General features: G+C 46.7%; 1 protein-coding gene across 1 annotated transcript in view; it reads left to right on the forward strand.

The window, feature by feature from the left end:
• Tcerg1l (transcription elongation regulator 1 like) overlaps window positions 1–14,435 on the forward strand; it is a 184,161-nt gene that overhangs the window by 121,389 nt on the left and 48,337 nt on the right. Inside the window, exon 7 of the mRNA XM_027409081.2 lies at window positions 10,912–11,066. Within this exon, the coding sequence (XP_027264882.1) occupies window positions 10,912–11,066 (155 nt within the window). The remainder of the gene's footprint in view (window positions 1–10,911; window positions 11,067–14,435) is intronic.

Raw genomic sequence — 14,435 nt, forward strand, 5'->3', positions numbered from 1 at the left:
GGTTTCAGGGTAATGTGCCTCCTGGGGTCTGCAATAGAGCCATTGGGATACAGCCAATCTCTAAGAACAGCAATGGCATGTGTCAGGAAGAGTGACTTGCTCATTGTGCAGGGTTTATTGAACTTTGTAGCCATGAGCTGGTTATCTACCCTGCTCAGAGAAAGGGTACCCTTTCTCTCTTTGCAGAGTAGTGTCTGTATTGCAGCATTAGTGACCTCCTGTTCCCCACCTTCTGTTTTGTCTCTGGGAGTGATTGGGTGCTGCGTCCCCAAGCCCACGGACCACAGTGTTCTCACAGTCTGTTGTTTAATTCTAACTTTAGATACTAGATTACAAGTTGACATCAGACCTCTGGGCTTAAAGGCTCAGTCCCGAGAGACTATTTCATATAGATGCTAGTCAGCAGGCAGCCTCAGCAGGCTACTTACAGTCAGTCTAGCTGACTACAAATCTAGGGCCTCCCACTGCTTCCCCTGGATTTGGTGACAATTCTTCCAAGTGACTCACAGGACTCAGGAAAGTGCTTAACTGTGATTAGCTATGATTGCAGCTTTATTATAAAGGATATGACTCAGGAGCTATGAGATGGAAGAGAAGCACAAGGCCCTGAGGGTGGGGCAGGGCTTAATGCTTCTATGCCTGGCAACTGAACATATTTTCATACTCGGAAGATGCCCAGTTTGCTGTTCTATTTCTATGCTGGTGTCCCTATGAAGACATATTTGGATAGGTCTTGGGCCAAGTGACTAAACTCAATCCTGCTTCCGTGGGAGGTTATGGTGGAGTTTCAAGTTCTCACAGTGGGATATCATGATCTATGGACACAAGTTCCCATCCTGAACATACTAACAAGAACTCAGGTGTGGTCAGAGGACAAAACATACTCCTGTCACTCATTAGGTCCCAGGAATCTCAGCAGTTCTGTCCCAGGACCACATGAGACTATTGTAGGCTTCTGAGAGTGGAGCCCCCAAGTTTAGGATTCTTCTAGAAGATGGGATGAGCAAGATTGTGGTGCCAGTGGGGAGGAAGCCCTTCATCTGGTTAGCTGGGTTGAGTAGGAACATGGTTGTGAGCTGCAGCTGGAGATGGTTCAGGCCTGAAAGGAAGGACAGAGCCAGAAGCACCACTGGATATACAAAATCCCTGCTGTCCTGCTGCCTTAGGCTGGTAGAGGGCAGCTCCTGGCCCTCTCCTCTCTGATTGACAAGCTGATAGTTTTGGGACTGCAGCAGAGCCCATTTGGGCAGTGCACAGGTTACCATAAGAGAAGCACTAAACCCTTACACATGGATGGCTACATGGATGGCGGGGCTGCATTCCATGGAGCAATCTGAATTAGGCCTTCTCACTGGGATCTGTGCAGTATTACAGAGGGTGAGGAGGGCGGTGCTTTCTCCCTGGTACCCTTTGCTTTGTGTGTTCCTAATTTCAGTTTTGCTTAATTTAGAGTATCTTGCCTTATACCATGGCCCTTTAGCAAAGGATGTGTGTGTGTGTGTGTGTGTGTGTGTGTGTGTGTGTGTGTGTGTGTGTGTGTGTGTGTGTGTGTGTGTGTTGGAAGATCACACCAGACTGGAGACAGGATTCTTCCTTGCTCTGAGAAGCAGAGCAGCCTGGATACTCCTTTGAGAATAGCAGCTTCCAGTTCTCACTTCTGCCGTTAGTGTGGCTGAGATGGACTTTGTGTGTACCTGGAGGATAACCTCATTAGTCCTGGCATCACATGTATGGTGTCTTAGGGACCAGACTCTTCCTGATGGCAGTCTGCTCAGGGCTGGTGCTTCTCCATGTGTGAAGCCATGGCTGTCTTCCCCAAAAGTAGAGTTCCTCCACATGTGGAGCTGTGTGCATGCACCTCAGGGGTGGCCCTCCTCCTCATGAAAATCATCTCTATTATCTCAAGTCATTGCTGCCATCACCCTCTTGGGTTCACCAATGTCATGTTGTCCCTGGTCAGCCAGATACTCTGGGAAGTACCAGAGATGCAGGACCAGCAGTATGTCTCCTTTAGCTATTTCTGTTCACATACACCATTTGCAATAGTGGTATAATGGCACCCTCACCTCAGAAAGGGACACCCACCTTGAACTAACTCCATTCAAATCAGAGTGCAGAAACTCTTTGGTTGATGTAAGCAGAGTCAGGATAAGTGCAGCATTGGAGGTGGTGATACCCCATCACCAGCTTCTATGGATGTGGATGCAATCACTGCTCAAACCCAGGGAACTCTGGAGTCTCTGTCTCAGCAGTGGGAGGCTGAGGTCACAGTCACCCCTACAGCATCTCCTGGAGGTGCACTTATTGGCTGTGGGCAGGCCACAGTTTTCTGTTAGCTCCCCTGGGGAGGGGGGCACTGGCCATTTGCTACCCTGAGACCCAGACATTTCTGTGGCAGGCAGTAAAGCAGGACAAACGACAAGGTCCTGCACCTGGGGTCAGGGCACATCATTGCCTGTTGAAGTTGCATGTAAAAATGCAGCAGCCAAGTCTCTGGGAATCAAATTACAGAAGCCCAGGTTTCTGCAGTCACTGCAGGTAACAAGACATCAGGTAGGGTGTCAGCTGACATGACACAAAGCAGAGTGACAGGAGATGCTCCAGAGGCTCCCAGAGCAAGTCCCTATTTCTAACCAGTCACCCAAGTGTTCTTCCTGTGTCCAGGGAAATCTTGTTCATTTTGGTCCCATGATAGAGCATCTCATGCCTGGTAGGTTGATGGCCAGTTAAGCACAGGACTTGACCAGCAAGATCAGTGGGAAGATATTAACAGCCAGTCTGACTCAGATCCTGGAAAGAGACACATTGCCAGAAGAACAGAAATCTCAGAACAAGGAGATCCATAGCTGGGAGTTTCCATAGAGTCAGAGCTGGCATGGATGCAGGAGGCATCACCCTGAACCCCAGAGCTGCCTGGGAGGCTGAAACCATAGCAAGCAGGGTGTTGAAAAATACTAGGCAACTCTTTAGCAAACTGAGCTGAGAAACAATGTTTGATAGGACTTCCAGTAAGCATGGGGGACTTTTGAGCAAAGATTGAAGGTTTAAACCTTGCACTGTGTTTCTTGTTTGCATCCACCCTGTGTAAAACACCCAAGGATCTGGTCAGGTTAAAGAAATTGCTTTAAAATTGTGAGAGGGCCCTTCCCATAGGGCCACTCTATGCTAAAAACTAAGTAAGCCAAAAGTGGGCCAGAGCACCCCAAGGCCTTCATAAATACGTAGGATACCCCTCCTATAGTCTAATTACCAAGAGATGGCCAGACAGATGGTTTCCCCAGACCCATTGGTGTAACCCTAGAAACACAAAGTCAATCCCTGAATAAGAGTGGATCCAGAGTTCTGCCCATTCTCCTCTCATGGTGGGTGCCAGTTTAACCATTAAAGATGTTTCCTGGCTCCAAATCTCCATTTCAGAAGGGCGGGGAGCTCAGTGCTGTTGGGTGTTTTGAAGGAACTCAGAATCCAGACACAGATTTTAAGATGCTGAGGAGCAAAGTGTGTGCATCCACTTCCACACAAAGTGAGGCCTCACCCATGAGGAGGCTGAGCGTGTACCCCTGGTGTTGCCGAGGGAACTGAACCATTCTTCTGTTTAACACTGAAATACTTTTCTTGCAATTATTGATGACACGGGGACATTTCAAAGGTAATGGCTAAACAAAGTGTAAAATCCATGAGGCTTTAGCTCAAAGGGCAATAAATGTCAACATAAATGATTAATTAGCATCTGAGAGTCTTTTTAGAGATTATGGATTTATAAATAATTAGCTATTTTCATGAAATTTAAACTATGTGTAGCGAACATTTCACTTTTCTAAGAAAGTCGGGATTGATGTAGTTCAAGTTTTATCAGTGAGTTATCACCAAAGTTCTTCGTGAAGTGATGTGGGAAGGGAAAGAAGTGTGCTGCCAAGGTGTCAAGGGACATGGTGCTGTCACAGGCACCAGCCCTACCAAGGCCCATCCCTCATTCCTGGTTCCTGTTCTAAGAGGCACGGACAGTTAAAGAGCTGAGTACTAGGCCAGTGAGCATGCATGTTGCCAGTCTGGTGCCTCTTGTACCACTGAATGGCCAATGGTGGGTAGTCCACATTGGGTTAGAGATGTGTTTGGGTAGAGTTTCTACGAGTATGGCTCTTAGAGTGGAGTTAGCCATCCTAGGCACATTCTTTGTTCCTGGTTTCATGTTAATAGAATGGCTTTTATCCTGACTTCATTTGATAGTTTAAGAATACCATAACTATCAATTAATTGCATATAACTTTTTTTTAAAGTAGAATCACAGGGTGTGTATGTAAATGTTGTGTTTGTTTGACTTTAAAGGGGTCTGCACGGAAACATGTTCTTGGATGATGTTGGCAGAACTGCTTCAGAGATAAGGGAGTGGTTCCCCAGGTGTGACACATACGGATGTCTGACTAGAGAGAGGGAGGTGATTAGGAACCACAGTTATTAAGGGAGAAGCGGGCTGGGCCACATCAGTGCAGTGAAAATTTTTCATGTGACATGTGATCACGCTCGCTCAGCTGAGAGCAAGCATCACTCTTCTTTGAGTACATACTGCTGAAGGGAAACCAAATGTCACTTTGTCCCCTTTGCATAATTGAGCCTTTTATTATGTCAGAGAAGGGACAGGTAAGGTGTTACTGCTGGGGAGGGGAGCTGAATGCTGAATTAAATGTCAAAGTGCTTAGTTATTGCAGATGGAGGAGGAGGCAGGGGGAAGCCACCACTTAGACCCAGGCTTAAGTGGCCTCTGGAGGTAGCCTCCTGGGTGGGTGAAGGAGAGGATGAGCAGCTCCCAGCTCCAGGTGTTTCATCAATCTCCATGAAGATATACTAGAGTCCTGAAACAGTGCTAGGCCTGTAGGATCCACTGTGGCATTTCATCTGTGATTCTGATTGTCTTAGACTGAGTAGGGAGGTCAAAGGTCAGGGAAGCTGTAAAAAAAAAAAAAAAAAAAAAAAAAAAAAAAGCCCTGTAGCTTGTGAAAAGCTGAGACCCTGGTAGAGAAAGGCAAAGGAGACTGGTTTTATGCCCTCACAAGAAAGATCCTTTAGGCAGCTCTGGACCCCTGCCATGGTTCTTTGGAGATAGCCTGGGCCATGTGTAGAGATGAGGGCCCATGCCAACACTCTGAAAGACCCAAAACTAACTGCAGGTCTGCCACTCCTAATTGGTCATTCATAGAATGAGGAAATCTGAGTAAAGGAAACAGCTAAAGATAGCTAACTGTGACTTGTCAAGGACAAAGAAGCCAAAAAAGGCAAGCCCTGTGTATGCAGGTTGGCACACCTTGAGGAACCATTCCTGTGGCCTCTCTGGGTACCACAGTAGAAGGCATGTGAGTGGCAGGCAGGCAGGCAGGCAGGCAGGGCTTTGTCAACTCTTCCATAGCTCTCTCTCCTCACCCCTTCCCACTCTCACCTCAGAAAGTAAGGTGCAGAGAAAGAAACACATGAAAGGTGTTGAGGCTTTGCCTTCAAAAGCTGGGCCTCAGTTCCACATTATACCCTCCTTAGTATAGGGGATGGGACAGTCATGTTACAAAGCTATAAACATTCTCAAGCACAGTGTGGCTAACAGTCATGTGTCAGCTGCCCTTTTTCTCTGTCCTGAGTGTCAGATACAATGCTCCTGTTCCCCATGAACTCACTCTGAAGTAAATGGAGTGGGGCATGGCCAAAGTGGTTGAGTTGCAAAGCATGTCCTTCTCATCTTAATCAGCCTCCCACTAGCCTCATGGTCCTCTTCTTCTCCTGCAACTGGGCCACAGAGGACCCACAACCCTGTCCGGGTCAGTACCCTGTATAGATGAAGCCGCAGAGGGAGAACAGCATAGGGAACAGGGGAGCTGCTTGTCCATTGGTGGCAAAACAGAGCCAGTGAGTTCCAAGCTTCATCCAGAAGTCATGGACAGAGCATGGCGGGCAGAGTCCATAGAGCAAGAAGCCACAAATATGTTTGTCCAGGGTTCATGGAGGCCGCAGTCCAGACTCAATTTCCCACTTTAGTGGGCTGAGCAGCAGTGGTTCTCCCACACCTCAGAACTTGCGGTTCAAAGGGAGACTTTATTACTAAAAATCCTCTTCTTTTTTTTATTTGAATTAGAAATAAGATTGTTTTACATGACAATCTCAGTTCCCTCTCCTTCCCATACCCCCTACCATCCCCCAACTAAAACCCTACCTATCACATAACCCTTCTGCTCCCCCTGGATGGTGAGGCCTTCCCTAGGGTGTCATCAGAGTCTATCATATCCTTTGGGATAGGGCCTAGGCCCACCCCCGTGTGTCTTGGCTCAGGGAGTATCCCTGTATGTAGATTGGGCTCCCAAAGTCCACACCTATGCTAGGGATAAGGACTGAACTACTACAGGAGGTCCCGTAGATTTCTGAGGTAAAAACTCTTTTCTAGAACAAAACACCACCACCAGATCTCTACACAAGGGGCTTCTCAGTGTGGGGATCCTGTATCAGACTTAAGTAACTTCAGTTCACTAATTACATCCTCCGGGATCTAGGGACATTTTTTTGAGAAGAGGGATATGGCTGCCATCCAGGAATTATGTGGTATGGATTAGAGAAGGGGAGCTATCCATGTACTTAAAATGGGCATAAAATGAAACATAAAATTAATTTTGCATGTCATAGCCAGCTCCGTCTAGTTGAAACCAACTGGAACAAGTGGCTGGGCAGATTTCCTCCTGGGAGCCACATCTATTTACCTGTCACTGGTCCTGCAGTTCAATTCCACATGCTTCCCCCGGGCACAGGAACTGGTTCTTTGCAGCCAGGATATAAATGTGTACTGTGTTAATTGTCACTCCTCCCCCTAGACACTAATGCTCCATTAAGTCTCTAATTAGCTCCATTCCTCCCTGGCTTTAGAAATTTGGTGGTGGCGAGATGGGAAGCAGGCGATGTTCCCTCCTCCTTGAGGCATCACAGAGAGCCAGCTCTTCTTGAGGTGGGGTGCACTGGTGTGGCTTTGCATTTGAGCACCACCACCCCCTCCCACAAAACTCAGAATGTGCAACAAAGATTCGTTTTTGTGAAAATGAGGCCTGGGGGTAATTTGGCCAAATAAATGTAAATCTTCAGGTGTGAAGTCTGTTTCCTTAGTGGATGAAGGAGCTTGGGAGGTAGAGAGGAGACACCTGAGAACCCAGAGATGCTGAGCTGGGCTTCCCAGCAGAAAGACTTTGAGATATGTGTCCTCCAGGGTCCTTGCATCTTTGACTTGAAGGAAAGGAGCGAAGTTGCAGAAGACTATGAGCCCAGCCCCCTTGCATTGCTCTGGTGTGTGGTGAGATTCAGGTGGCCCCTTCTGGAGGCCACTCTAACCTGCACAGCCTGCCTTTTGCTCCCTCCACTGGAGACCCTGTGCCCAGCAGCTCTCATCTGTTGTTCAGCCTAAGGCCTAGGGGGCCGTCAGTAGTAGAGACTCCTAACCCTCTAACACATAACTTCCTGGACCACCTATGTAGATCTAGATGTGCTTGTCTACACCAATCGTGGAAGCTGCTTGTCCAGGTCCAGGTACCCACCTTTTCTGGATCAATTAATTTACTGTGAGCCAAGTTTCCAGTTGATGGGAAATCTCTGTGTGGCAGCCCAGGGTTCACAGCTGACAGCCTTTGGTGATTAAAACCCAGCACTCTGGGGCAGGATCCCTGCTCATCTCAACCCCGAGGCAGAAGATTGTTTTCATTCACATGATTTCAGCTTCTCTCTACTCTAGTCCTCTTGTGCCCAAGCCCCTTCTCTGACCAGAGCCTTTCCAGAAGGTAGTGTGTCACCCTCAGCCTTCTGGATAGCTAGGGGGTTTTCTGCAGACCACCTGCAGAGCTCCATCTGTTCCACATTAAGAGAGCCTGCTAGAACTCTGTGGGGGGCTGGGATTAGCTGAGGCTGCTGCATGTGCCCCTCCCCCCACCCCCTCACCTTCCTGATTTCTGTCTCTGAGAGTTGACATTCACCTGCGCCTCTTCCCTTCCTGGGTCCTCTGCCCCCTTCTCCCAAGTCCTGTTCCCCAGTAAATATCATTCACATAGCTCTGCATTTGTGGCATAAATTAAATATGCCAGTGCCTCCTCAGACCAGCAGATGGTAATTGGCTGCATACTTCTCAGTGAGCATTTCTCATCATTTACCTCAATGGCAGACCCTACTGGGAGAGCCTGGGCCTTGGACCTGAAAACCAAGCAGAAGGTATTGGGAAGATAAGGGCCTACCTCCACTGTTGCTACCTCAGCTGCTGCCACCAAATTCCCCTGGAAGCTTAGCCCTTCCTCAGCATGGGGATTATCTTGCATGAGGCTCCCCACACACAGTGAATGGGGCACAGATATAACAGCTACATGTTATCTGATGGGTCTCCAGGGAAGGAGAAGAAAAAGACCAGGATTCAGAGGACAGGGCATATCTGTGGAGCCCTACTGTGTTCTGGATCAGCTACTGTCCCCTTTTAACTATGTTCAGACAATGAAGGGCTCCAGAAAGCCATGCCAGAGCAGCCAGATTCCTGTGCATCCCCACCCAATAAAACAGATCTGCAGGAAGGGGTCACAACAGTGACTATGATCAGAATCCTGGTAGCAACTTATTTAAGAGTAAGAACTAAAAGTGAGACACTCAGCAAGACTTCTCATGCCCTAGCTTCTGTACTGTACACCACACAGCCTCCCTCCAAGTTCCAATGAGGAGGTCAGGGAACCTATCTCATTGAGCTTGCCACGGACCAAGGTAGTATGAAGGCAAGGCCTTGGGTACAGGACACAATGCTCCTTCTCCATGTTTCCATTTCTCCCAGAAGGGTGGACGCTCAGAATAAAACAGCTGACACTGCCCTTTCCTACTGATGATGATGGTAAAGTTAGGCCATCTTGTGTTCCCTGGAAGGGCATGAGCAAAGCCCAGTGCTGGAGAACAGGAGGATGAGAGGACGGGTCACAGTGTTCTTCTAAGTATCATGACCAAGCCATTGTAGCCAAAGCTTCTGGACACATAGCTGATGATTTTGGGTGGTGCTTAATGGATGCTGACACCAACCTGAGAGTTCCCAAGGGTGAAGTCCCATCAGTTGGTCTACAAAGAGCAGCTTCTGATGGTTGTGGAGTTTACAAGTCACTAGCTATTGCTGGAGAAAGTGGCCCCTTTGACACCTTTACTACTGGAGAGAAATGAGATATGGACAAAAGCATTCCTGGACAGCTATGCATGGATCAGTAAGGATCTACTCTCTAGACTGTTCTGTCCTGGGTCCAGGCTACAGATTCCTCAGAGAAGCAGAGTCTGGAACACCATGGAAACAAGGACAATGGGCATGCCTGGAGGGCCAGCTCTCAGATTTATGTCCTTGTCTAGTCAAGGTTCTTAGGGTCACCTGATTTCTGGGCTTATTTTTTAACCTTCAAGGCCATTAATGTGGCACCTCCCCATTATTCTCTGCATGTGAGTGTGTGTGTGTGAAAATGTGTGCATGTGTGTGCATGTGTGTGAAAGTGTATGCATGTGTGTGTGCATGTGTGTGAAAGTGTATGCATGTGTGTATGCATGTGTGTGTGAAAGTGTATGCATGTGTGTATGCATGTGTGTGTGTGTGTGTGTGTGTGTGTGTGTGTGTGTGTGTGAGCATGTGCACGTGTGCTTGTATGTGTTCTCTAATTCTAACCTCAAGTCTCTTCCTCCCTCATATGGACTCTATGAAGACATATGTGGCCCATCTATGACTCAGGACATCTCCCTATCTCAAGATCTCAGTCCTTCTGTCATACGAGGCAGACTATTTGTAGGATCTGAATGGGGATATTTTGAAGACTCATTCTATCTGCTCCACCATGGAACCTTGCTGGTCAAGATATCTGATGGGCTGCCTCAGGTCATTAGGATCCCAGTGCAGTCAGTTGCTAGCACATAGGAACCAGCTCTGGGCACTTAACAAAGCTCCTGGGACAAAGACAACTAGCCTAAGCATGGAGCAGATGCTTCTATGCAAACACCCATGTCTAGCCTTCTAGAGTGATATGTGAATAAGATATTGAAAGCCCAGCAGTGTCTCACTATACTTTCCAGGTGGCTGGGGGTCCTCTCTTGGACAGGGTTTTTTGTATGCATAGCCTGTCCTACCCTTTCCTGTAGCACAGAGAATCATGGGGAAGAACTAGAGGCCTCACAGACTACTATGGAAAGCTGAGGCCAGGGAGGGATGCCTTGCCCAAGGTAAGTTTTAAGGGGTGCCTGGATAGGAAATGGACCTTGGTCAAGCTTATTCTTTGTAGCTGCCTATGAACAGGAGACATACAAGGCCAGTGGCCAGGGGTCTCTTTTTCTGTGTCTATCTCTGTTTTTTATTCTCTCAAGGTGTTTCAAAACAATACACCATTCCTTTCATCTACTTTAGGTGTCTATATATGAAAGTGTGAGGCTCTTGTGTAAGTGAGCATGGTGGGCAGAAAGGTCTTGGTGGAAAGGTCGGTTGGTCCATTTCATCTCAGCTAGGTGGTACTCCTTGATAGATGTGCAGGGTGGAGTGGGGAAGACAATGAAAGAGTCACCTGGACCTGAGGACACAGGTGCCCAGGTCTGAGATAAAGTATCGTTGAACTCAGTCAGGCAGTATACTGAACTGGGAAGGGTGTGGCTTTCTGTGGTCTTGGAAGGTCTCTTGGCATCTCTGAACCTGGAATCCTTGCTGGTGAAAGGGGATGAAAATAAAACCCATTAACCAAACTAAAGAGTGTGAACAGGAGCACACCCTGTGCCCAAGGAAGGGCTCCGCCATCATTTTTGATCTTCACAACTCATAGAGTTCAGTCCTGAAAGGCATCCTAAGAGAGGGGTGTAGGCACTGCTCTTCTCCAACTGTCTCTGAAAGTGACTGAGGCGAGTTTTCAACTTTCACAGGTGTGTGGTCTGGACAGGTGATGACCGGGTTTTCTTCTTCAACCCGACCATGCAGCTGTCAGTCTGGGAGAAGCCAGTGGACCTGGAGAATCATGGGGACCTCAAGAGGATCATCGAGGACCCACCCCACAAACGCAAGCTGGAGGCCTCAGCAAGTAATTAACAGGGATCTTGGTGGCTCTGTGGAAGGGCTGTGCTCTGCTGGGGGTCAGGAGCAGGAGTTGCTACTGTTTCTGGTTACATTAGGAAGGGGTTATAATGGAGTTTGGTTGAGGACTGCAGACTCACAAATTAGGTTTTCATGACACTTGACCCTTTCAGGTGGTGGGCTTAGGCTTCTCATTGCATTCCATGAGGTCATTAGTGCAGGGACAGTGCAGATGGCCACTAGCTGTCCTTTGGCTTTCATTTCACACACCTGCTCATCTGCACTGGAGAGCAGAGGTAGGCAAATGAGAGTGTGTTTCCTTCCACCCCATGGATCAGTCTAGCTGAGGGTCATTGCCTACAGATAGATGGGGCAAGGAGTCTTCTGTCCTGTAGAAGGGACTTCCAGACAAGGAAGTGGCTGCTTCTGACCAGCTTGTGAGTCCTATCTCATTAAGAGTTGGAGAAGAGCACCCAGTATCCTTTCCAGGGAAGCAGATGCATATTTTATGAGTGGTGCATGGGGAAGCTCTACTCCCCATAGTTCCAGGGGTGTGCTGGAGACTGTACAACACAAGTGTTCTACTGACCACCGAGCTATACCCCCAGCCTCTTTTTACTTTTTATTTGGAAACAGGGTCTCATTAAGTTGCCTGGGATGTCCTTGAACTCGTACTGTAGCTCCAAAACGCTTTGACCTTTCAATCCCTCTACCTCAGTTGTCCAAGTGGATGGGATTACAGGCCCACAACAGACTGGCCTTATCTTCCATTCGGAGAGTGGTTATGCAGTCTAAAAGGCCAGAATGACAGGCATGGGATCTTGACTTTTTAAAAGGAAGCCATTGTTTAATCTTAGAAGGTGTTTTATAAGGTTTGTTGTGATTTTTTTTTTTATTTCACATTATCTGGACCTGAACAAGAGGACATCAGCTTATACTGATGGTTAAATCAGAGCCATTTAGAAGGCTGCCTATTAAGCCCCTCTTAGCTCTCTTCACAGTACTGAGGGACATGGAAGTGATTGCTCATAGGAAACTGAATTTGGTGTTAAATTAATGAGAAACAACAATGTAGTGTATCTATTTCACTTAAGAGGAGCATTCCCCAGAGAGTTTTTCCTGCTGATGATGGGAAAATAAAGATGTTCTAGGTGTATATTTTACCGGAAAAAAATAAAAGAAAAATGTTAAAATGTCCCTGTGTTCAGGGACGACAAAACTGGACTTGTGACTGTGTTTTTCCCTTTTGATGAAGTAACATCTGAATTAGAGGGGACATTTTCATCACCAGAGAATCTTTACAAGCCCTGCAGGTCAGTCTCTCCTGGCTCTCAGACAAGGGAAGGTGCTCGGGCCAGAAAGAGCAGGAGGATTTCAGATCCTCTGAGAAGCAGTTGGCACGGTTTTCCCTGGCAATGACTTCATTTGCTCCATGGATGGTGATGATGCTCTTTGCACCTTTTAAAAGATGTGACTTCTAGAAACCTGCATGCGCTCTTTTGATTTTGCCCAAAGGACTGACAGGAATGAGAAAGAAATGAAGTTATTAAGAGTTGAGTGCATAGTTTTGTTCTACTTCTGTAGTTTGAACCAAATCAGGCCAGATCTGAAGAGACAGGGAGGTGACTCCAGAGCCTCTACAGGGTTGTCTGGGAAGGGGGCCATGGGCAGAGGAAAGGAACCCCAGTCACCAAGGTCAAATAGGTCTGTGCTCCATTTTCTCCCACCAACGAGGATCACACTTCCTAGAGACAAATGCAGAGTGTCAAGTCTAACGGACACACCCAGGAATGTCTGAGTAGCTTAACCTGGGCACAGTACACCCCTGAGAAGGATATCCAGGTAATTTTGAAATGTGTGATCACAAGGGCATTTTTATCTTTAAGAGAAGACCACAAGACAGTGGGCAGTTTTGCACATGATTCTAAAAGACATGCAAATGTCATCCATTTACAATTTCTAGTTGCCAGGTAGACTTGTACTTTGAGACTGGAACTTCTAACTCCACGATGCCTGACAAGCATCTAGGGCAGAAGGTGTTTTTGGAGAATTAATTAATGAAAGAGGGAAGAGCTGATGCTCTCCAGCCCACAACAGCCTCATGGCCCCTTCTCTGGGTGCTGGTTCTTCACTGAGGATGTGGCTTTCTTAGTATTAACAGGCTCCAGGGAGTTGGCTCTCAGGGGGCAACTTTTGTTTTATATTTTGTTCAGTTGTGATCCAGTCTGGATTAGAGTGTATTGACTTATGTTTCTTTCTATTCTAAACAGAACAATTTAGCACTCTGGTTTCCAAGAGGCAAATAAAATGAGTGACCTTTGTACAACGTCAGCTACATTAACTGACATCAGGCAGTGTGTGTATGTGTGAGAGAGAGACAGAGACAGAGGAAGAGGGAGAAGGTGTGACCGTGTGGATGTGTGTGCATACGGATGTGAGAGTATGTGTGTGAGAAGAGAGAGAACATGAGTTTGGTGTGTAAGTTTGGAAACATTTATGCATGTGAACATACGTGAGTGTGTGAGAGACAAATATGTAATGTGTATGAGAGAATGTGTACATGTGGGTCTGAATGTTGACATGTGTGAGTGTCTATGAATGTGTGTGAAATTCATGTATGTATACGTATGTCTGTATATATGTGTGTGCATATGTGTGTGAATGTGTGTGTGTATGAGTGTACATATTTAGGTGTACGTGTGCATATATGTGCTACTATATATGAGTGTATGTGCATAGGAGTATACATATATGTATTTGTGTGTATGGGATTGTGTGTGTCTGAGTGTGTGAATGTTTGGGTAAGTATGTATGTGTAGTATGTATGTCTGTGTGTGAGTGTGTGAGCATACATGTGTATTTGTACGAATATGAGTGTGCATAAATGAATGTGAGCATATATGTATGCATGTGAGAGTGCATATACTTGTGTAAATGTGAATATATTTGTATATGAATATGTGTATGTATGGTATGTGTGAATATGAGTTTGGACATGTCTATGTGTTTATGTTTGTATACATATGAGAGTGCATGTGTGTATATGTGTTTATATGAATGTGTGTGTCTGAGTATGCATGCATGTATGTGTATGTGTGTGGTGTGTGTGTATATGTGACTGGCTGAGTGCAAGTGAATGTATATGAATGTATGTATGTGTTTTTGTATGTATGAATGTACACATGTATGTATATACAAGTGTGAGTGAATTAATGTGTGTGTATGTGTGTGGTGTGAGCATTCATGATGTTAGCCAGGGGAGTAGGGGCTCTCAGGATTAGTCAGCTTACTGAGCATGGCTCAAGTGCTTATCCTTTGTCATTCATCAGGGAAGGAGGGATCCACCTTTTCATTCTCCTAGCCTTGCTGAGGGATT

This window comes from Cricetulus griseus, chromosome 3, assembly GCF_003668045.3.
Source record: "Cricetulus griseus strain 17A/GY chromosome 3, alternate assembly CriGri-PICRH-1.0, whole genome shotgun sequence".
Classification (NCBI taxonomy): domain Eukaryota; kingdom Metazoa; phylum Chordata; class Mammalia; order Rodentia; family Cricetidae; genus Cricetulus; species Cricetulus griseus.